This window comes from Eutrigla gurnardus (assembly GCF_963514095.1).
Source record: "Eutrigla gurnardus genome assembly, chromosome: 3".
NCBI lineage: Eukaryota > Metazoa > Chordata > Actinopteri > Perciformes > Triglidae > Eutrigla > Eutrigla gurnardus.
In genome coordinates this window covers 16,850,514-16,873,551 of record NC_139917.1, presented here as the reverse complement: position 1 = coordinate 16,873,551, position 23,038 = coordinate 16,850,514, and the positions used below count along the sequence as shown (strand labels likewise).

The following is a 23,038-nucleotide window of genomic DNA, read 5'->3' as shown; positions in this document are numbered from 1 at the left end:
TGCAGTTTCTTCCAGTAGACGCAGAGGGATCCAGACTCGCCTCCTTTTCTGTGAATAGCAATCCACGCGCCGAACGATACAGCGTCAGGTGTAGGCATAAAATCTGTGCTGCGGCCCAACACTACTGTAAGAATATAGAGCCGCGAAACTGGGCAAGGCATCTTTATTGTGTAGCAGCTTTCATACATCAAGGCGATTAAAAGTGCTTCACAGCACAATTAAACAATGCAGGGAATGCAAAAAAAAAAAAAAAAAGATAAATGAACAGATAAATAGCACCGTAAATATTAGTGTTCCCTTGGATTCCCCCTATTTACTGAAAAGCAAGTTTAATTAATCAATTTTAATGTGTTTTTTTAAATATTTTAATATCTAATCTATTACAAGGAAGGATAAGCTATGAGGCAAACCATCAATAAACAGCAGCCATTTTTTAGAAGGTCGTGGGTCAATGGGAGCAGGGTAACTGATGAACTAAAGAGATGAAAAGACCTAGGATGAAGATCATTATAACTAATATATAAAGAAATAGTTAATTATGAACCATTAATGAAGTGATGAGTCACAAACTATTTTAATGATGCCTTATAAGGAACTCGTACCATGCCAAGTGTATAATAAATATGTTTAGCCTATTAAAAAAGAATAGATTATTGGCTCCAGACATACAAACATTATTGTATTTTATTCACAATTTTCCAGATATTTACAGATATTTTGACATGAATATGTAGATTGTGCATAAATGAGTTCCATGTTTCATTTCCCCCGCCCATTTAACATTGTAAATGAATAAAACATGAGCAATAGGTTGCGGAAAACTTCTCTCAAGGCTACTCTGAATAGTTAATGGATAGCTCGTTGCCTAAAATTATTATTACACAAGGTCATTTGTACAAAAGAACACCATTATTTGCTTGACGATTAAACAGATGGGCATCGTGTCATTTGGTGGGCTACATTTAATAGCAGTTTTACAGTATGAGGATGCATTCATCCCCACTGGCCGTATCTCTGAGCTATAAATAAACTGTAGGTGGCAGCAGGCAGGCAGCAATAAACATTAAGCCCAGAAGAAACATCCCTGGCATCAGCAGTCGACCTGCGCTTCCTGAAGGCGTCACATCTGAAAAAGTGCCCACAGGTTATTCTTTATTCACTCATCATTATTATTGTTATATGAGAAATTCAACTCTATTAAAAGAGGACTATGACTCAGTGTGCTACTTCTGTACTCAAATCATTTTTATTAAAATGAATAGACATATACCCTCCTGAAAAGTGTTACCTTCAAGCCCCCATCAAAAAAACATAAACCAGCTACGTCTAGACATTTTGCGAAACTAATATAGTCTATAATAGATTACCTACAGCACAATTTCTCTCCGTCAAAATCAACATTTACGTAACAAAAGAATGTGTCTTTCTGAGAGGTGGTTACATGTATAAACACAGTGTGGAGGGTACTTACTTGTGCATGAGTCAGACTCCATGAACATGCCCATCTCCTCGCTGGTTTTGACGGTCTTCATTCGCTCTTCGCTGACATCCCCTTTAGGATACAGACAATGTGACAATGCTTAATTACACACAGACTCTCCAGGCCACAGTGACTGATTTGTTATACGTGATGGTGAGGATGGTGATGAAGGAGGCCTTTTCATTGCAATAGTCAACGCTGCAGCTTGTGGGAGACTTGTGAGGCCATAAATACTTCTCTGTCCCCCCCGTCAGCGTCAGGTTACTGAGCAATTTTTCAGGTTTTCTAAAGATTTTTCAATGCCTGTAATTGTTCATTGTCCTGATGAATACAGCCTGGGCACACGGTTTGCCCGTACAGGTCCTGGAAGCCTGAAATGTTTATAGGCTTACACGCTGTGCATATATAGGCTGATAGATTGAGATTATATCTCACACACAAAAAACTTTTGTGTTGTTTTGAATGCAGGAGAGAACAGTCCTGGCCATAATGTAGTAGGCTCCTACTAAATCAGCTTTGATACTATTTTAATTCTCCTTTAGGACTCATATGACATCATTGTTTGTTTACTGTTTATTGTGACCCCCTTTGGCATTTCTGTATCCTTCTTGACATACAGTTGTGATGGTCTTATGTTTTGTTTGGTTGATTTCCTGTTTTATTTTGAAGTTCCTTGCCTCTTGTGTCCTCTGTATATTGATTTCCTGTCTGTGTTTTACCTGTGTTTCATTAGTCTCGTCAGCCCTGCCCTGTTCAGTGACTTTGACCCAGTGCTCATTAAAATAGGCTCCAGTCACGAACAAGGAGGTGAGGTGTGTTAATGGGCCACAAGTGTTTATGACCACTCAAAGGGAATTCTTTCAGAAGTGTGCCATCACATTATTCATAAAGGATCTGTTGAGATGGTTAATGGCTATGATCATTTTTATATGACTACCAATATAAAACAAGGCAGAGAAATGAATATTCACTCACTTTCTCACATCACCATTACTGGAATAATTGCCCTGTTATTGCCAGTTAGACACATTGTTCTATTTATAGGGTAACGTCTTATTTTTAGAGGGTTTCTTCCTTACCGGACACCATGAATGTGACTTTCTGGCACCTCCCACCATCATCAGAGCTGAGAGAGTTGGGCAGGATGGTGACTCTTGTTTTGTCCACCCCCAGGACAGTTGCAACCCTCTTACGGAAGTCAAAACTGTGGAAAAAAAAAAATTTAAATTTGTAATGATTATGAGTAACACTGTATAATAAGATCACAAGAAGTGATCGAGTCACTGGGATTTTATGTTTACTATTAATACGTAAAGGACTTTTTCTTTAAATATCAAAATGTACCATTTGACAGCTGATCAGACTGAGAAATGTAACACATGTCATCAGTCAGTGTTTCATGGCACATCATAGATAGCAAGTTATTTTATGATGAGTAAAATAAGGAAATTATTAATCTAAACTGCCCTCTCTTTTTGTCTGTTTTAGATGATTTGTGTTTTAACTTAAATTGAATCTTTTTTTTTAAGTTGAGATAATCCCTGATTAGTCCCACTGTCATTAGTCCCACAATTCATATACTTTTAAAAAGAGAGTGATTTTATTCAAATCACATTTGGACTCAACTTGACAGCCTTTTTACTTTTAAGTTATTTCAGTAAGTGAACATGATTAACTTATTGCTGTCTGTCACAATTATGAATTATATTATTATTCATAGTAAATTATTTCGCGGACCCCATGGCAAAGTGCCACAGTCTACAGAGAAAACATAAAAAGGAATCTCAGATGACCCTACCAACCCCACGCCATTGTTATTGCATCACCTGTTGAAGCTTGTCACGTTGGGGAAGGTTTGCTCTGCTGAAGGGGATTCTGGCAGGATGTCTGCACATGCGACGATGCTGTCTCCATTCTTCAGCAACACAGATCTAAAGACCACTACAAACACACACAACATTCACCTTTATAGCATTTCTACTGGGACCACGTAAGGCTTTACTCCTGCCTGTTTCTTTTTGGACACATATTATGTATTAATTTATTAATCTGGGATATGATTGCATATACATTATTGCTCCCCAACAACATATTGTTATTGCTAAGATTCGTTATTCTTCTTCTATCTAATTATTTGTGATGTGTTCGAAACAATTACATTTTAATTAACAATAAAGTATGGAAATCTTTAACTCTTATAGAATACACTGGAAACAACAATGTCGGTGTACCTGTGTTTTCTCCTGCGAGATCTATGATGCTGTCAGTGAGGACCTGCCCCTCAGTCAGACTGATGGGGCCTTGTCTCACGGAGACCTCACCCACCACACAGCTCAGAGGGTTTAGGAGGGAGCAGCTGGAGCTCTGAAGGGGGAATAGAAAGAAGGAAGTGAAGTACATGTAAACCACGAAAGCACAGTTTTGTGGTTATTTATAAATGTTATATGACGTTTACTGGTAATGTGGTTAGAAAAAAACAATACAGAAATAAAAGCCTTCCTTCTCAGCACTAGTAGAAAGTTCCAACTGAGAAAACAATTGTTGCAACTAATTTCACAAATTAGGTGCTACAATTAAAGGTTGAGTAAGTGATGCTATTCTGAAAAACTTTGTATCTGACATAAAAACATAAAAAAAGTAATAAAATATCACCTGGAGCCGTGGCAGAAAATGTCAAAATGTCGGACTGGAGAAAATAATTGGACGACCTGCTTGCTTACTTCCTGATTGCATGCACTCTGCCGATCACGAGCATGTGGGATATTACCTTACCCCACGTAAGGTAATATGAACATTCCACTAAGGTTGAACTCTTTTTTCTCATGCCATGTACAACAATTTGTATACCAAGAAGTCTAGGACGTGGAGGTTCTGCACACTGAAGGTGGACAAGGATACAGTTATATAATAGATCTGCAGAGCGCTATCCTGCGGCGAAGGTTGTCTGCTACGACGGAGGTCATACGATCCTAGTCAATGTGGGGTTCTGTCTGGTATAAACATGCATGCCAGGTGGTTTTATTACAGATCCTAAACCTCATAACTACTCGTTATGATCTACAATAGTTCTCTAAACAAAGGCATGATTCAGCCATAGGAAAGTGAGGCTTTGTTCTGAATGCTCTAAAACAATTAGAATTGGCTCGCACAGTAGATGTTGCGCTCCTCTTCTCAGCGATCTCTCGTGTTCGTGGGGCGTGGCTTTGGATAGAGGTCTGAACGACAGGACAGGATGTTTTCGGTTCGACGATATGTTAGAAATAAAAGCCTCTGTTTTTCCAAATGTTCTACTCTGCCTTTAACAGTAACAATAGGTACTATAATTATTACTGTTAATTACCTGTAATTAGCAGTAATAATAGTTACTTCAATTACTGTTAATTATAGGTACTATAATTAACAGTTATGATGGGAAATAATGAAAATGGGAAGTTTTTCAGAGATGCACAAAAACATGAGACTATTTGCCAGACAAACACCATTTGATCATACACGATATAATGAAGCATTTACTATCTAAACTGTTTTTTTTCTCATTCTCATTCTGATTCGTAAACTGTTTCCTTAGATATCAGGCTGATGTAATATGTAATATGTAACGTATGTAATTACTGAAACTGATTTGAATGTAGTTGCTTTGTTGACATACTGTCAGTGATGTTAGCCAGATCATCTCCTATTTTTGTAGCGGTGATGCCAGCTGATATCAAGACGTATGAAATTTAGCTGAGCAAAATCAGACCAAAAAATCGGCATAAATTAAATAATTACAACCAAACCCCTCCCTTCAGTGTTCCACGATTCGACGAGGCGGGAGTGGGAGGGGACGAGGTGGGATGACAAGGAGCAGGGGAGACGAGGGGATTGGATGGAGGGTACGAGCCAATGGGAGCCTTCCGGAGCAAAGGCTCCCATTGGTCAATTTCTATGCAGGCCTACGGCTGATAGACGGAATGGATTTTTTTTTTATTCCAAATCGTAGACTATAGCTTTAATAATTCATAATTAAGTTTCAGCAAACAGCAGTAACAAACATGCTGGTTTAGATTCACACTGTTGATTTAGCAGCTTCAATACAAGTAACACCCCTCCAGAGCAGTTACAGAAGAGACAGGTTGCTCTCACCATTGATGTCATGTTGAAGGGATTGAATGTGCTCCCCATGCCGGTGCACTGGCGGGTGTCGACGCCCCGGCTGCTTGTGATGAACATGGAGGACACAGTTGTCTGCAGGGATTACAAGTAGACTTGCTGTCTGTCTATGTGGTTGCAATGCGTCTCAGAAACACACACATGCATTAACAATGAGCACATGATTCAGACACACATTTATCATATTTTCCCAATCCTATTGCATACAAAAGCAAGAAAAATAACTAGCTGGACCACAATAAACATTGTCCAAGGGACTATTATGACTCTTACATTTTGTCTCGTCGACTGAAGGGCCACATCCATCGTGAGGTCACTGCTACTCCCATCAGGAAACATCTGCTGGCGCTGGGAGAAACAACAATCAACATGTCACACATTAGCAGACAATTAGTCGTTTTGTTGAAATGAAATGGACACCAGTTGATCGTGATGTCACCTGTTGGTTTTGAAACCACTAGTTCAGCACTTTAGCTGTCACCGTCTTGGTGTTTGATTGTCAGTGGCAAAAACTGACATGCTAGAGGGAAGCTAAGCACAACGAACTCTGAATAAGACATTTTTAGGCGGCCAAAAAAGTTACTAGTAACTTATACTATTATCAATAACATTGTTGTGTAAACAGCCCCTAAATTAACATTGTGTTGTATTGAAACTAGCTACGAAGACAGTAAACTCATGTTTACAATGATTACTGACGCAATAAATTGAGTGAGAAGTTGAGTTGTTGACTTCTTTTTTACAACCAGAGGAGTCGCCACCTGCTGGCCATTAGAAATAATGCAAGTTTAAGGCACTTTCACATTGGCTTCTCATTTCAGAACCAGAGGATGCCACCTGGTCAGGATGTAGCATCTTAACCTGTTAAGCCATTCTTACACTCATTGTTACCCTCAGTAAAATCTGCCTGAGCAAATGCAGCAGATTCTTGTGAGCGACAATGTCTATTTCCCCAGACTATCCTTGATAAGATAGCCTCTTAGGAGATACAGTATTACAAGCTCTTATCCATAGATGTAGTGCAGAGCTCAGTATGGGGCTGCTTAAGGGCGGCTGACAGAGACAGCTGTTCCCTAACGGAGCTCCCTGGTTCAGGGGGGCTGTAGGTTTCACTAGCCAGCAAAACAAATGCTAAGCTAAGCTAATGATGCTTCCCATGGCCCATCACAGGCATAATTAATTCACTGTCTGTCCAGAAATACTCTGTCATGTTTTTGTGGCAGCTTGGCTCCTATTAGGTTTACGTGAGAAAACCTTATGTGCTCTGTTCCACTGAATCCTGATTCCTACAGTTTTTCTTCTGTCATGTTAAACATGCTGGATGGGCGAATTTAACTTGAATTGGATTCACACTTATGTATCACTTTTGACTTTATGAACTGAGATATATCACAATGTACTGCAGTCAAGCTGAAGGTCTATCCTAAAAATGGAGGGTGATTTTTTTTTTTTTTTTTACATGACCATGACAATGGACAATGTTTCTCTGCCTCTAAATTATATAATGCGTATAATGTGATATAATTCCATATATATATATATTAATATAATAACAATTATAAATTAATAAATATAAATACAATTATAAATACATGACACAATGTAATAATACATTAATATATATATACGGTATATATATATATTAATGGCATTTGCACCTGTTCACAAACAAAAAGAAGCGAGGGGAATCAAGCTCCGTATGCAGAAACAGAAGTGCAGCCTTTTCTTCTCTTCCTTATGAAGTTATATTTGAAACGACAACCTTGTGTTCTCATTTCTATTAAATATGTTTTGACCTTTAGCACAACCATGAACTTGGGCAACAAAAATTGAGCAGCTGAGGATTACTGTTATTGCTGGTGTGAGCCACCGACAGATAAATGCAATCTTTGTTTTAAGTGGTGTGAGACGAGAGAACAGCCTCTATTTCTTAAAGGGGAAGTGGGGAGTAGCTTACTATTGCATATGATAGAAAGTTGAATCAAGCTGTCAACGTTGTCTGGGACTGAAGACTACAAGTTTCAAATTGTCAGTTCTGTAAAACCGGGATATTTATTATAGTTTATTATAATTATACTGAACATTCTGTCACAGTATAATATATTGTGTATTGTACAAAATAGATGGATTAATTAATAAATTGGCTTGTGGATATGGTTTTGGCTGTTGTTCTTACCAGTTGCACTGTCCCAGTCACTGCACCGTTGAAAACAGCCTTCGCCATGGTCCATTGTCCATCCGCAGCTCTATCAGCTGAGATGTTAGCACACCGCATTCTGCATTGAAAACACACAATCGCACAGAAAGACGCAAAAACACAAGATTAGCTGAACATATCCAAATCATACAGGATTACCCTTTTAGAATGTTTGACTACGCAATGAACGAGGAGGATCATCTAATCGTTATAATACAAAAGGCGAGGACGACATGCCACAATGTCTTTGACATCCTACACCTGTGATTGTCCTCGACTGTCACTGTGCCAGAGGGCCGCTCCTGCAGCGAAGCCACCAGTGACGACTCCAATTTAACAGCTACTACAATGGATTTGTTTCTGACTCATAATGTACATGGAAGGAAAAGAGTTGGTGGCTACAGTATTGTTACAGTGCTCACCACTTCTTCTTCAGATAGAAGAATCTGTGGTCACCTTGTATGTTTCCTCACATCTCCTTCTCTCTTTCTCCCTCTTTTGGTTTCTTTCTCTCATAAGAATAAACATAAACGCACACAGGTTCTCACCTCGATCTGTTAGTTGAGTAGTGAATCACCAGTGACCTTCCCACTATGCTGTAGGGTCCTGTTAATGGCATGTCCGGGTCCATGTATACAGCCTGAGACTGGTTGAGGCCGTTCAGCGTCCCAAACTTTCCGCTCATGTCCCCGATCTCATATTGGTCCACGGTCCCGGCTCCAGGTGCCAGGCTGTTTGATGTGTTCCAGGCTAGCGGGTTGAAGTGACCCCGGATGTTTGCGTTGGAGCAGGGCTCTGAGCTACCAGGTTTGATGGGCAGTACGTGAACATGGTAACCCCCTGCTAAGGAATTCAGGTTAATCAGGGATAAGTTTATAGTCGTGGGGCCTTGTGGGACAGCCTGGGAGAACTGGATCGGTCCCCCGGGAATCTGGGAGCCAAGCCAGCGACCTAGGCTAGCTTTGGGGATCCGCACAAGTGTGACGTTGGCACACGCAATCCTTGGCCCTCCCCTTTCTGCTTTGTGGATGACTACAGAGCGGCCGATGATGCCTGACCCAGGCAGCCAGGAGGTGACATCAGTGAAGAAGTTTTTTGCTTGCACTACACCAACTCTGGTGCCGAGGTTAATGGTGCTGTGTTTGTTGGAGAGGTCTCCCACCTCGCAGGATAAGGGACTGGACGGGCCACAGTTTAGGGCATAGCTGCTGTCCCCTGTGTTCACGCTGAAGGGGTTCCAGTGTCCCCCTGTCGTGCTGCAGGCCCTTTCGTCGTCATCCCTCTCCGAGCTGATGGGGTATGTATGAATGTGCCAGTTGTGGTTTCTGGTTGATGATTTTGAGGGGTTTCCATATGAAAGATCCATGAAGATGGATACATCAGACAGAGGGTTGTCCATCAGCTGGGTGAACCAGACCTCGCCAACCACATAGCTCTGAAATCTGGCCCTGCCTACGATCACTTCACCTGGATAGCTGATGCTGGCACAAACATACCGGGCGCCGTCTGTGAGGTGAATCACAACTGAGCGACCCACGATGCTGTTCTGCCCAAACAGAGGGAGGCTGAAGTCCGTGAACATCACGTCCACGTCGTTTTTACCTGCAAGGGACATGTGCTTGGCGCTGAGGTCACCCATCTCGTACTTATCATGGGTTGAACCGGGCATCTTCGGGTACATTGGGGAGCTTGTGTCAACGCCGAACGGATTCCAGTGGCCACCCACATTGTCGTTTGAACAGCGGCTTGATGAAGGTGACCTGACTGAGGGGAGAGGAAAGTTGTGGACGTGGTAAGGACCAACTCTGCTCTGTAAGTTCGTCAGGTTCACCCTCATCTCCGTCACGTCGAAAGGAGAAGCCTGGCGGAAGCTGAAGTATCCTTTGATCCCGTTCATGTTCACAACGGCGCTCCCCTGTTTCCCCGGCACCAAATAAATCTGAGCACACGTGTAACTTGGCCCCACGCGGAAGAGAAGAAAGCGACTGTTGATGTTGAAGCTGGTCAGGTCCAGACGGGATTTCTCGGGCTGCAAAGGGGTTCCGACTTTGACGACACCCAGATTGGTCAGAGCCGAGGGATCCAAGCTCCCGAGAAGAGCATCGCAGCTCGCGGCGCTGCTTGTAGATCCAAAGAGAGTGACATTGGTTTGTGAGGCACTGGCCCGACCGATTTCAACAAGATCTGTGAGCAGTCGGCCGTCGGTATGTCCTCTGTTGAGTCGTATGTAAACGTTACCCGCGATGGAGCCGGTGAACCTAGCCTGAGAAGTCATGAGCGTTTGACCTCGATTAACAACCGCGCATGCTTTAGTGCCGTTGCATGTCTGCAAAGTCAGCGAGAAGTCATCAAGGTTTGAGGCGAGTTGGAGGAGTTGTGACACGTTGATGGCGAGGTTCGAGGACGGAGCCGCTGTGAAGGTGAAGACGCTGGAGCCGACGTTCGCTTCAGAACAGGGCTGAGCGTGGTGGCCGTACATGACGGGGAACACGCTGAGGGAGAGGTTAAGGGAGCCGCAGGACCCGACACCAGACACGTTGACAGTGGCCGTCTGAGAGGTGTAGTTGATGTGCACCTGCCCTGTGACTCCTCCCATGTTAAAAGGCACCAGAAACTGACCACAGGAAACAGGACCTGCAAAGAACGACAAGGAGGATGTGATGGCAGCGCATATTTTGTTAATGAACACTCGTTCATCAGAACAATCCAGAACGCTTCCGTCACCACAACCTCCAAATGCTTTCGTTTCGCCACACAACATAAAAGTTGTCCACCTTCGACTTTGGGTGTCAACCGTTCGCTGGAAAATTGAATCTACCTATTAGAAGTTCAGGACCACACCCAGACCGTGCTGCTTCCTGCTTCTCCATAAATACCCGTCTGACCCACTCGCCCCCTCTGTTCTTCTCTTCCTCCATCTTAATCTCTGATCCTCTCTTCTACATGGGGTCCGTAGAGGGGGGGTTACCTACTGAAGCTTCCCCACAAGCTGATGAGCTACAAGCAATTCAAGCCTCACGTATCAATCATGGCTTACAGCTGTGTATGTATGTATATATATGTGAGCCAGTAAGGATAAATTGTCATGATGAAGTGCACAACATTTTTCTAAAATACACGCTGTAACAGTGATTGGGGAAATGGGTCACATGTATCCACCCTTTTGCCTCTAGCTCAGTCTGTCAGCATTCAAATATTTTGTTAGCGATACCTGACGTTTTATTGAAATAGCTGACATACTCAGAGAAGTACGGGTGGCGGTCGGAGCGCCCTGATTTCGCCACAGAGTGAAAACATGAAAAGGTCTGAAATTAGCATACAAACAGTAGTAATTGAAAGAATGCTTTGAAAAAGTTTCACTAATACAATACATTCAAAAGCTGGAAACGAATTGGCCAAAATTGGAAAGATATTTCAAAGTGAAAAATGTGAGACTTCTTTATTAAGCTTTGAAAAAAGTATTCGAATTTTAAAAAGACAGATAGCAAGTAGAAATTGCAATAAAGTCCCTGTGTAAAGAAGTTAAAGTCATTTACAAAAGTGCCAAGATGAAGCTGAATATTAACAATATTCATAATAATAATAATACAAATATGATATAAATATATAAAAACATGTTAAATAGTGTGTGTTTAGGGTTACAACCTATTTGCTTGGTGCGACTGGTTTATTAGCGGCGGCCACGGCACACTTAAGGATGAGAAAGTTCAGATGATTAAAAATTACATTATTTGAAAATCTGTTCCCCCTAAAATTCTGCCACTTTTTTTTCTTTTTTTATGGCAAATGTGCATGTGATGTAGGACTATACTGAAATTGCTAACCTATTCAAATGACACGGCTGTGACGGGTCATTACCGTTGATAAACACATTGACTGACAATTACAACGTTAAAGTTACATTTCAAAGGATCTATAATTACCAAGCCTGAAGCAGTCTTTTGTCAGGCAACACACAGGTAGTGATTAGTGATGTATGTAAAATCATTAAACTACTTAGATTATGCCGCTTGGTACAGAAGGTGACACGGTGGCCACCTGAAAATGCATGTTCAAATTAGGTTGTATGCACCTTTTACTTTCTATTCGCAGGGAATTTGCTGCAGCCACTTTCGTTTTGTATTTATGGCATTTGTGAGAGTTGATAGTGGAAGTGCTTCTTTCACAGAGTGACTCCATTCCTCCTCTGAGATAAAAGTCATGACCTCTATTTTGTGTAGCATTTGCATCCTATTCAAATAGATTTATTAGACATATAATGGACGTTTGCAGTGTTTCTAAAAGCCAAGGAGTTGACTTCTAACCGATGGAAGCTGAAAGTTGTGATGTTATAAACGTTGCAATAAAGGATTCCTAAAGCAGTCTTAACCTAGAAGGTTGTAAAAACAAATCAAACCACATTCCTGAACTGTAAAAATGCGAGCCATTGTATTGTATGTGAACTGATTGCATATATTGGCAAAACGTGTTTGTTTTAGATTAAAGAAAATGGGTTGATCAGTTTCATCTTCACCTCTGGAACAGCATCCTGTTAAAACCATGTTAAAACTTTGGATCGCCTGCCCAAGAAAGAACAGATGCTGAGGATGCTCGCATATTATTTAATGACAAAGGACTTCACAGTGGCGTGCACATTGGTTGGTCATTGTATATTCCCACATCAAATCAGATAAGTGTGCATTATTGGGTTTGACTGTTCTTATAGTTAGAGAGTCACATGTTTCTAATTTGATTTGATGTGGCCGTTCGTCACAGTGGGATTCACAGTGGGGGCTGCAACCTAGCAAGATTTTATCAATGAAGCTACCCTGCTGGTATGACTGTTGCACAATTAGTCCCCAAAACAAGTTAAGCATGATAGAGAAAGCTGAGAATCTGCAGGCTCCATTGCCAACTGAGAAATAAACTTATCAGTCAAAGATCATCTGAATACGTACAAAGTCTCTGTCCTCCATGGAACATTTAAAAACCCCTGACATAAAAACAGACTGCCAAATAATCATTACAGGGGCCCATGTGGCACTTTATGCAAAGGTCAAAGTTTTCAAAATACTCACCGAGCAAAGAGAGCAGCAGGGCAGCTGTCAGAAGGCACATGATGGGAAGTGTGAAAAGACTTGCAGCGAAGAGGAAAGGTCTATTTATAATTAATGGGAAATTATGCAACAAAAAGAAACTTCACTGAAGTCATGCAAAGTCATGCAAATCCTCATTGAAGTTATAGGTGAGAATAAGAAAAGGAAAAAAAAAAAACTCCAACACAAGAAGTTCAATCACAGCAGGATGATGGAGTGAGTCCCCGAGCACATGCCAAGTGTAACTGGTTTTCAAATTGGCGCAGACTCCGTTGTGCATCTGTTTTTCTGCTGCAGTCACGTCTGTGTCAGCCTGTGATTGGTCAACAGGGCGACAGTGTCTTGTGCACGGACGCAGGGGAGGGAGGATGAATATTTGGCAGTGTGGATGGGTGGAGGTGGAGCATTGTTGATCTAGTCTTCTGTTGGTTTAATCAGTTCACAATGTAGAGGGAATATTTAGTGGCTGTTCACAGAGACGTAACTCGTCCCACACAGCCGTTGGTTGCATTGACATTGAACTGCTGTTTTCTGTTTGTTAGGAGGCTTTGCGGTAAAATAAGATGACACTTTGTACTACTACGCTATAAACTGATCTGTGTGCATGTTTCTAATACAGGAACTCTCTCATGACAGCAGCAATCCACAGTCAAAGATGTAGAAGAGAGAATACATAATGATGCATGGATGGATGGGGGTTATAAAAAATAATAAATTTAATAATAATTTTTTTTTTCAGCTCATTGCAGAGCTGATTCATTCTTCACCTTCCGACCTGTTTCTGCCTCCTCGTCTTTTCTTTCCACAGAATGTGCCTCAGCTGTCCTTGTGACAGGGTTGAGGGCTAAAAAGCGAGAGGAGAAAATAGTAACTTGTTCCAAGAATAGCAGCCCATCATTGTGGCCTATTTGGGGTAGGCACGGCTATTCACACATATTGGAGGACCTGTGAAGTGGAGCGGGTCCTTCACTGGACTTGTTTACATCACTGATTGCAGCAGGAGCTGGAATCGTGACGTGACCGCGTGCACGCCGGTGGAACGTTTGCAGAGAGCAAAAGACTGCAGCAAATAGAAACAGAGCCGAGACATGACAGTGGTAGTCGATTGTTTTCGTAATGAGGAGATTCATCCTGTGTCATGCTGGGAAGGGGCGTCTTAGCAGCTCAGCATTTCGGTTGTAAAGTGACTTTGAGAGTATAATATTTTTTTGTCGAGACTTATAATTGCATTTATGTGCACTAAGGTTTTTACAGGAATACCATACACTCACCGGCCACTTTATTAGGCTGCTGGAAGTAGCCATCAGAAGATGGGTAGCTACACTGTGGTCATTAAGGGATGGACATGGTCAGCAACAATACTCAGGTAGGCTGTGGCGTTGACACGATGCTCAATTGGTACTAATGGGTCCAAAGCGTGCCAAGAAAATATCCCCCACACCATTACACCACCACCACCAGCCTGAACCGTTGATACAAGGCAGGATGGATCCATGCTTTCATGTTGCTGACGTCAAATTCTGACCCTACCATCCCAATGTCGCAGCAGAAATCCAGACTCATCAGACCAGGCAACGTTTTCCAATCTTCTTTTGTCCACATTTGGTGAGCCTGTGTGAATTTTAGCCTCAGTTTCCTGTTCTTAGCTGACAGGAGTGGCACCCGGTGTGGTCTTCTGCTGCTGTAGCCAATCCGCCTCAAGGTTTGACGTGTTGTGCGTTCAGAGATGCTCTTCTGCATACCTCGGTTGCAACGAGTGGTTATTTGAGTTACTGTTGCTTTTCTATCAGCTCGAACCAGTCTGGCCATTCTCCTCTGGCATCAACAAGGCATTTGCGCCCACAGAACTGCCACTCACTGGATATTTTCTCTTTTTCAGACCATTCTCTGTAAACCCTAGAGATGGTTGTGCGTGAAAATCCCAGTAGATCAGCAGTTTCTGAAATACTCAGACCAGCCCGTCTGGCACCAACAACCATGCCACGTTTAAGTCACTTAAATCACCTTTCTTCCCCATTCTGATGCTCGGTTTGAACTGCAGCAGATCGTCTTGACCATGTCTACATGCCTAAATGCATTGAGTTGCCATGTGATTGGCTGATTAGAAATTTGTGTTAACGAGCAGTTGGACAGGTGTACCTAATAAAGTGGCTGGTGAGTGTATATTTTAAGGACACAAACAGGTCAGGATGAACATTCAGGTCACAGTCAGTCATCGCTAAAATAACCAGTAAGATCACATTTTTTAAGGAACTCTCACATCAAGCAAACCTATCAGGGCATAGTTTTGTGACTTGTTTACATGTCATTTCATATTTTGAGTTTGTAATCTGATGTTTTCTGTCAATCTAATGCTAATGATCCACAAAATCAAACGCAGATTAAGTAGTTTGCAGGCAAACTACTTAATCTTGGTTTTGTTTTGTAACAACAAGGAATTGGGATCTTGTAGGCTACGGAAAAGACAAAGACTTAGTAAAGGTGCCAAGTAGAGCAAATATGTCAAAGCTGTCATGGATGTTTGTCAGGGAGAAACACTCATCACCACCACTGCCTATTAGACATTCTTCATTGTCACATATAACCACTCATCAGCACAAGATTTCTCTATAAAAATTGTTTATTTTTTTTTTTAAGTGAGAGAATTACTGTATATGTAACCTCTGAAAAAACAGTCATATGTCCAACACAATGACATGGTACTTTATCGTTAAAGAGGAAATTATTTGCTGCCAAGGGCTGCAAACCCAAGAAATAACAGTTACACATGGATAGACCAAGGTCCATTGTGATGAAGCTGCTACGGTTAAAAAATAAAGAGGAAATTCTGAAAAGAGGAAAAAATCTGAAAGGCACCAGGATCTTCATAAATTAAGTCTTTTACAGACAATATGTAATGCAGCATTTTTCCTCAAACATGATACAGGAAAACAGTAAAAACAATCCTAGTTTTGTAAAATGATCCATTCTTTTCACATGTCTGTATCCAAAGGCAGTTTCATTTTTCAGGAAATTCGAGTATTGACTGAATTTTTATGATGGGAAATAATAGAGGTTCTGAAGTACATGAAAGATGAGACCAGTGGTTGTAGAAGTAAGCACGCCCTTTACTTAAGTAAAAATAAATACTTGCACATTTTATCATCATAATAAAAGAATCACAATCCGTAAACCCAGATAATCCGTAAACCCAGATTCATTATCAGCAAAATGCGCTGAAAGCAGAAAAGTTAAGTGGACTGTTTTCATCAGGACTAACACACTAAAAAGGTTGGGGAACACTGGTTTAATCCATACCAATGTATTGCATTTTAAAAGTTCATCAAGATTATTGTTAAGAGTAAAAACATATATAATATATAGTGAAGTATAAGTATTTAAAGAGAGAGAGAGAGAGAGAGAGAGAGAGAGAGAGAGAGAGAGCGAGAGAGCACAGAGCTGTTGCCTCGATTATGTGTAGATAGTTTCCATACATCCTGCACTCGGGACTAATTTGTACTTTTGTCAGAGTCACGAGGAAGAAGAGCAGCAAACCCCTCCAATTATTTCAGGCCTTGTTGACCCCACTCAGGTTGTCATAAGACCTGCTCGGCCATTATGAGCTCTGAGCCCTGTCACTGGGTGTCTTCCTACGTCAGTGCTACTTTCAATGTTTCTTTGTTATGAAAAAAAAAAAAAAACAGAAATGCATTGCTTTTGTCAGCAGCTTCAAGATTGTCCCCCCCCCCCCACCCCCCCCAGGAGTGCCACCGGGATTGTGTGCCAACAAAAGCAATACCGGTGTAGACAATCAAACATCAAAGGTCATTTTTATAAGCTGTTCTTTATCACACGTCAGATTTATCTGAAGTCACTTTTTGTTTCGTTTTTTCCTCCCATCAGATCCACATTTGAGAGAGCAACAATTATTTGGTCGCATACTCACGTAGCCTCTCCCATAAATCAAATCTGTCACCATTATTTTAGAAATGCCACTCATCTGAGTCAGCATTCTTTTCTGCCATAAATATTTCATTTGAATCTTATGTGACTAATTTTCATGCACAATGGGAACAACTGTGACAGTTAACGATTGATTTATATGCAGTTTTTGGAGAGTTACCCATTTACTGCTTAGGGCTGCCAATAAATGGCTTGAACCAGCTATTTGAATGATGAGGCGTAAATGATTGACATGCACATGTATTTCAAGTTATTGCAGGCTGATGATTGATGTTATGTTGATTTTCCTTGTAGGCAACTGTCAATTTTTAACTGCACCAAGAGGAACCTGCAGTCAAATATACAACTTGCTTGAGACAAGTGATTGATCAAAGTTGATATTTAACATATTCTATTTGCCTAGTCTACTCAAATTTACACCATCAGAATTGATTTCAACACTTTTGAAGTGTATAAGGGTTCACACCACAAGTAGGATCAGAATTATCCAGCCAATATGTTGTGGAAAACGGGACGCCTCAGGGGAGTGTTGCCAGTCCAACACTATTTTCCGTTATGATTAATGACGTGTATGAAAATATCCCAATGGACATGTGGAGATCACTGTTTGCAGATGACAGAGCTTTGTGGAAAAGAGGGAGAAATGTTGTTTTTATGATTGAGAAAATACAGGATGTGGTTAAACAAGTTGAAATGTGGATCAAAATGCAAGACGAAAGCAATGTTCTTCACGAGAAGAACAATAAGAGAATATAATCTGAAACTATATGGAAGTAAATTGGAGAGAGTTGATAGTTTTTGTTTCTTGGGAATGTATTTTGATACAAGATTGACATGGAGAGTGCATATTATTAGCTATGTAGTCAAAACATGCAAAAAGGTAATACATGTAATGTCTAGCAGGATTAGAATGTGGAGCACATTTTGCATCACTGAAATATATTTATGAAACCTTAATAGGATCAAGACTAGATTATGGCAGCATTGTATAGGGGGCAGCAGTTATATCGGCTAACTACTGGATAAACCTCAGGGGCCACGATCAATGTCATCCTACTAAGAAGGTCCTGGAGATGTGTTGGGACAGGGATAAACACAAAAGACAAGTTTTGGATGGATAGGTCAGAGCATATCAGAGTAAATGAAAATTCATGAAGTAGAATTTTGTCCAAGTGTGTTGTGGCCTGTGAGACCAGACTGGATGATGCATAGTGCTGCTCGTGTGGATCTGGAGGGAGAGGAACTACACTGATTATGTACAGCTTTTTAGGGACGGGTCAAAGGATCCACTAACAGATGCAACGGGGACAGCAGTGGTGATTCCCAGTCACCAGACTGGAATTAGCTAAAGGAAAAACAGACTGGTGCTTAAAATACTCATCTGTAGTGACTCAGTCTCAGCACTGTCAAGTATAAAAGCAGGATCAACCAGAAACCATCAAGACATCATCTATGAAATACTGGTTACTAACTCAAGGTTGGCCAGCCATGGGAAGGAGGTAGTGTTCATGTGGGTGCCTGCACACCCAGGAATTACAGGAAATGAACAGGAATTACAGGAAATGAAAAGATGGACAAGCTAGCAAAGGAGGCAATCAGGAAAGAATATTATGTAGAAATGAATATGAAACTGTCAAAATCGGAGGGGAAAAGCATAGTGTGGAGGGAAATAGTCAAACAGTGGAAACAATACTGGGATGGTGCAATTTTGCGATTTAATTGTCTGAAAGATACTGGACTAACTACAAGACTGTAAAGGGCTTGAGAAGTAGGTAACGGATGAGACCAGAAGGAGGCAGTAATGCAACTTAAAGGATGCAAGCTGCAGTAAAAAAAAAAAAGAAGAAGAAGAAGAAGAAGAAGAAGAAGAAGAAGAAGAAGCAGGAGGAGGGAGCTGTAAAGTTACCCAAGTTTTTAGCCTTTTTACATCTTCTTTCTCGAGTTGACACAATAAAGTTAACGTCAGAGACCTGATGGATGACTGTATACGGTCCCAAATATTTTGCTCATTAGGGCTAAACCCTAAAACTCTCCTGCACAACAGCACGTGCTGCCAGCAGGAGCCATGGCAAACCCTCTACCCAGTCTGGCTTCAGCCCTACACAATAAGCACGCAACAAGGACTTTAAGGTGGCATGAAAGTGCTCTAGTGCCCCCTGGCTTTGTGCATGATAGGCACTGCTGAGATTACGCTTAATGCCAAGCTGTTTCAATGCCTCAGCAAAGGTCCTGGATGTAAAGTTGGATCAACGGTCGCTTTGAATCACCTTCGGTATGCCAAATATGGAAATTAAATCAGACAATGACTTCCCTACAGTCTTTGTGGTAATCGTGGCAGGGGTCCCACACAGTCAACAATTAAGTGCTCAAAAGGTGAATCAGCTTCAAAAGGTGCAGGTTTAATGGTCTCATTAGGCTTCCCAGCCACCTGGCAAACATGATATGACTTGACAAATCTTGCAAAATCACGCTTAATGCGCGGCCAATAAAAATGCTGCAACACATGGTTATAAGTCTTTTTTTGAACACCGAAATGACTAGATGTTTCCCCATGAGCAGCTTTCAACACTAACTCATGATACTCCTCAGGTATCACCACCTGCAGCACCTGACCTGCCACATCCGTATCTGCATTAGGCGGACCACCTACCAAGCAACAAATCATTTTGGACAAAATAACCATGATCTACATTTTGACTGTCAGTAGCCACCGCAAAATACTTCTCCAAAGTGGGATCACTTCTCTGAGCATCAATAACCTGCAGATAATGGTGATGGTAAGTCAGGAATGGAGTGTTTAGACACCGACCCAGAGTTGTCTGCCGGTTTCTCTACATTTGCACGGGCCTGACCCGAGTCACTGCACAGGCAGTGAACACCTCTGGAAACTCTTCAAGACACTTGTCAGACTCAGGTGACCGTAGATGCCCTGTATTGACCACAAACGGTGGTGAAGACTGACAAGGAAATACACAATCACCTCCCAGATTATTTCCCATACTCAAATCAATGCCATCCACAGGCAACGATGGACGAACAGCAATAGTGACTTCGCCTTTTACAAAGCCAGAATTCAGTTAAATTCTATGCAACGGTACAGGAAACGAATGCAACCCTCTAATTAAGACCAAACTATCAGTGTCTGAGGCTGAAGAAAATAGTAGAACAGACTGACAAATAAAACTCTCCGAGGCCCCAGTGTCGCACAATATCCTGACTGGCACTCTACGAGAGTCACCATCTTTGCATGGCGTAAAGTCACGCAAATGACTCGTGTGTTAGAAAATACCCATCCGCGAGAGAACTGGCCTCAGAGACAGATTTTACCTTATGCTCATTTACATAAGTAGACACTCTTTCAGGCAGAATATTCTTGAACTGCTCAACGATTATTAAATTGCACAACAAATCAAAATCCTCAACTGACTCAGCAGTAAGCCAACGATGAAACAAATTGGATAGCTCCCTGCAGCACATGCGTACGCAGCCTTTTGACCAGTTTGTTCCATAACAACATGTTAAAATACGGAGAACCATGTAGATAAAAAAATTCTGGTACGTTCTCTCTGCATTTCTATTCTAGGTATCATCCGACATCACTCGGGCTAGGAACAAAGTTTTCATTGTCTTCATTCAGAGATTTGTCGTAGAAACATTTAGGGAAACATATGTAGCATCTCAAGCATCTGCAAGCATTTGAATGTATACATGTAATTAAACTGATGTGCAATGACAAATAAAGCATACTTCTTTACTGCCTCATACTGACTGCACTGAAAAGACAAAACAAAATCTGTTAAGGGAGAATGTTTAATTAAACCATGCATGGTGGCTATTAAAAAAAAGGGAAAGAACAGGAGTGAATGTGATGCAACCCTGGTTGAGAGTGAATTCCAGTTGTAAAGAAGAAATATACTCCGGCATTAGTGTGGTTCTGAACTCATATTGCAGAACTAAAGTGTTTTGTTGTATGATGTAGTTGCAGAGGTCGTCCAGGTGGAGGCGGTGTAGGACCGCAGCTCGTCTGTGTGATGTCGAGATAAAATTGTTCTGCTTTATTACTCAGGCTGCACTACAGTTTCTATTCACAGGCGCGATCCCACTACTGAGCGGCAGGGGGCTTTGGCCTGCTCCGTATCCGACCTGGGCCGGTGCACCCCTCCTTTGACGACCTGGTGGTCCCGGGCTCCCCCTGGAGCCTTCCTAGTTTATCTTGTAGAATCTTCCTTTCCTGTTGATACTGAACAATAAATAATTACATGCTCTACTGTTTCTTCAGTTTCATGTTCAATTTTAAGTTACAGTCCTACCTTCTTTTGGATATTGTATCTTCCTTTAATTTCCCTGTTCCATTTTCCCTGCCACTTCTTATTATGATTAATACTTCAGCCTTACTACAATTTACTGCCATATTTACTTCTACTTCTTTTGTTGCACTTTTTTGTCATTTTTATCTGCCATTTAATTTCCATCTTTATTGTATGAGCTGGGATCCAGATTCATTTTACTACTCCTGCCTTGTTTATTCTGTACAGCGTATCTCCGACATTATATCCTGTCTTGCTTCTGACTGCACTGCTTGAATCTGAACCTAATAATACATAGTTTGGTTTAACATTTTCTACCAACTGAAGGGCTAAAAAACAGCCAAAATGTGCTAGGTCTGCTAGCGTACACGCTTCTTCCCGTCTGAACTGGGACAAACACATAAACAACAGCCTGAATCACATGTGCTGCTCCGTTGCAAGCAAGGGATTCGCGAAATAATGGGTCGCCCGTTCGGTTGAACGACAGTCCACTTCCTGCCATATAGTGAGCCGGTGTTTTCCCCTTTAGCCGGCACCGTAGATCTCCAGGGCATGTGTCGCTGCCGGCGCGGCCCCCGGAGAGCGTAGTGAGCGCCGTCGTGCTGATTGGACGTCAGCGAAAGTGCTCGGACACGTCGCTTGAACGGAACCGTTGAATTCAAACGTACGGAACGGAGACAGAAACGAGTCCGGTGACGTTTGGGTCTCTGCGGGTCGGCTGTCAGCTTCCAGCCTCGCGGAAGGTACGTGCATGGTTTCATTCACGTGTTTTCAATAGCTTAATATTTTAATACCACGTTGCCTCGCAGTTACGTAGCCTATCCATGCCGCTTAAAGCCTGGAAAAACACGTTTATGAGGCTTATTATCAGTTTGCCCAGCAGCTTATTAAAATATGTAACCTTGTCCGCGCTTTGTTATCCAAACGGCTGCTGCTATATTGTTTGGGCTTCAGTAACGAGTCAGTTATAAATGGCTTATTGTGTGAGTCGTTGTTGTATTTGGTATTCAGCGCCAGTTTAAAGAAAGCACTGGCTAATCCAAATTCTGTAGTTATTTTTTTTAATGATGTATGTTTGATATCGGAGGGAAAACATGTGTTGTGGTAGGAGGTCAAAGGTCAGTTACAGTACAGCGACTCTGCAGCTGAGAGTGATTCACCCACAGTGACGCATTTCCACTATACACAGTATACATACATTTAAATAAATTGATACTGTACCATCAGTCATGTACTAACTTGTTGTATTCAAGTGACAAGCAAACATGCTAACACATCATTTCTTGCATATTAATATTAGATGTGTGTACCTGTGTCTTATTGTTATGGTGGTCGCTGTCAGTGATGGTATATTTTTTGTTCCTAAATATTTGCTGTTGTCAACACTGTATTAAGTCATCGTGAGACATACATTCAGTTATTTTATTACCAGTTAAATTCCAGTTGCAGATCAAGATGCAGAGTTTTTAGTGGGAAAAAAAATATCCATGAGACAAACTGTCCATAAGTTGTTGGCATTTATTCATAAATGACTTACTAGGCCTAGGCATGTAAGGATGTTGGCATTCTCCCACAGCAAATATGCTTAGGCTCTGTCATCGGTGCAGGCTGTGCCTGTTTACTCACTGATTAACAGCTACAATATTCATATAAATTCCTTCCACATTGAATTTTGCAGTTACGGAAGCTGGCTTTCACCTGCAGATAAGACACGTCAGGGTAAAAGTGTTTATTGATAGCACCAGTGAATCTCACCCAAGGTTTGCATGCAACATAGGCTCCCATATCTGTCAGAAAGCATTAACTGTTAAATGGCCACCAGCTGGTTTACCCTGTGTGTGCATGCAGCTCCTTTTGTCTTCTTGCCTCCTCTCAGGTTCCCGCC

At 41.6% G+C, this 23,038-nt stretch overlaps 1 protein-coding gene across 1 annotated transcript; it reads right to left on the bottom strand.

The window, feature by feature from the left end:
* Nucleotides 1-658: 658 nt before the first annotated feature.
* On the bottom strand, nucleotides 659-13,170 carry cusr (Copper-only SOD repeat protein). The gene is made up of 10 exons (XM_084005090.1): nucleotides 12,887-13,170; nucleotides 8,378-10,463; nucleotides 7,809-7,908; nucleotides 5,906-5,980; nucleotides 5,606-5,707; nucleotides 3,712-3,844; nucleotides 3,307-3,421; nucleotides 2,560-2,684; nucleotides 1,472-1,552; nucleotides 659-1,126 (listed from the first exon to the last, which is right to left on the bottom strand). The coding sequence occupies exons 1-10, from the start codon at nucleotides 12,924-12,926 to the stop codon at nucleotides 1,020-1,022; spliced, it is 2,964 nt and encodes a 987-aa protein (XP_083861216.1). The 5' UTR covers nucleotides 12,927-13,170; the 3' UTR covers nucleotides 659-1,019.
* Nucleotides 13,171-23,038: the final 9,868 nt, after the last annotated feature.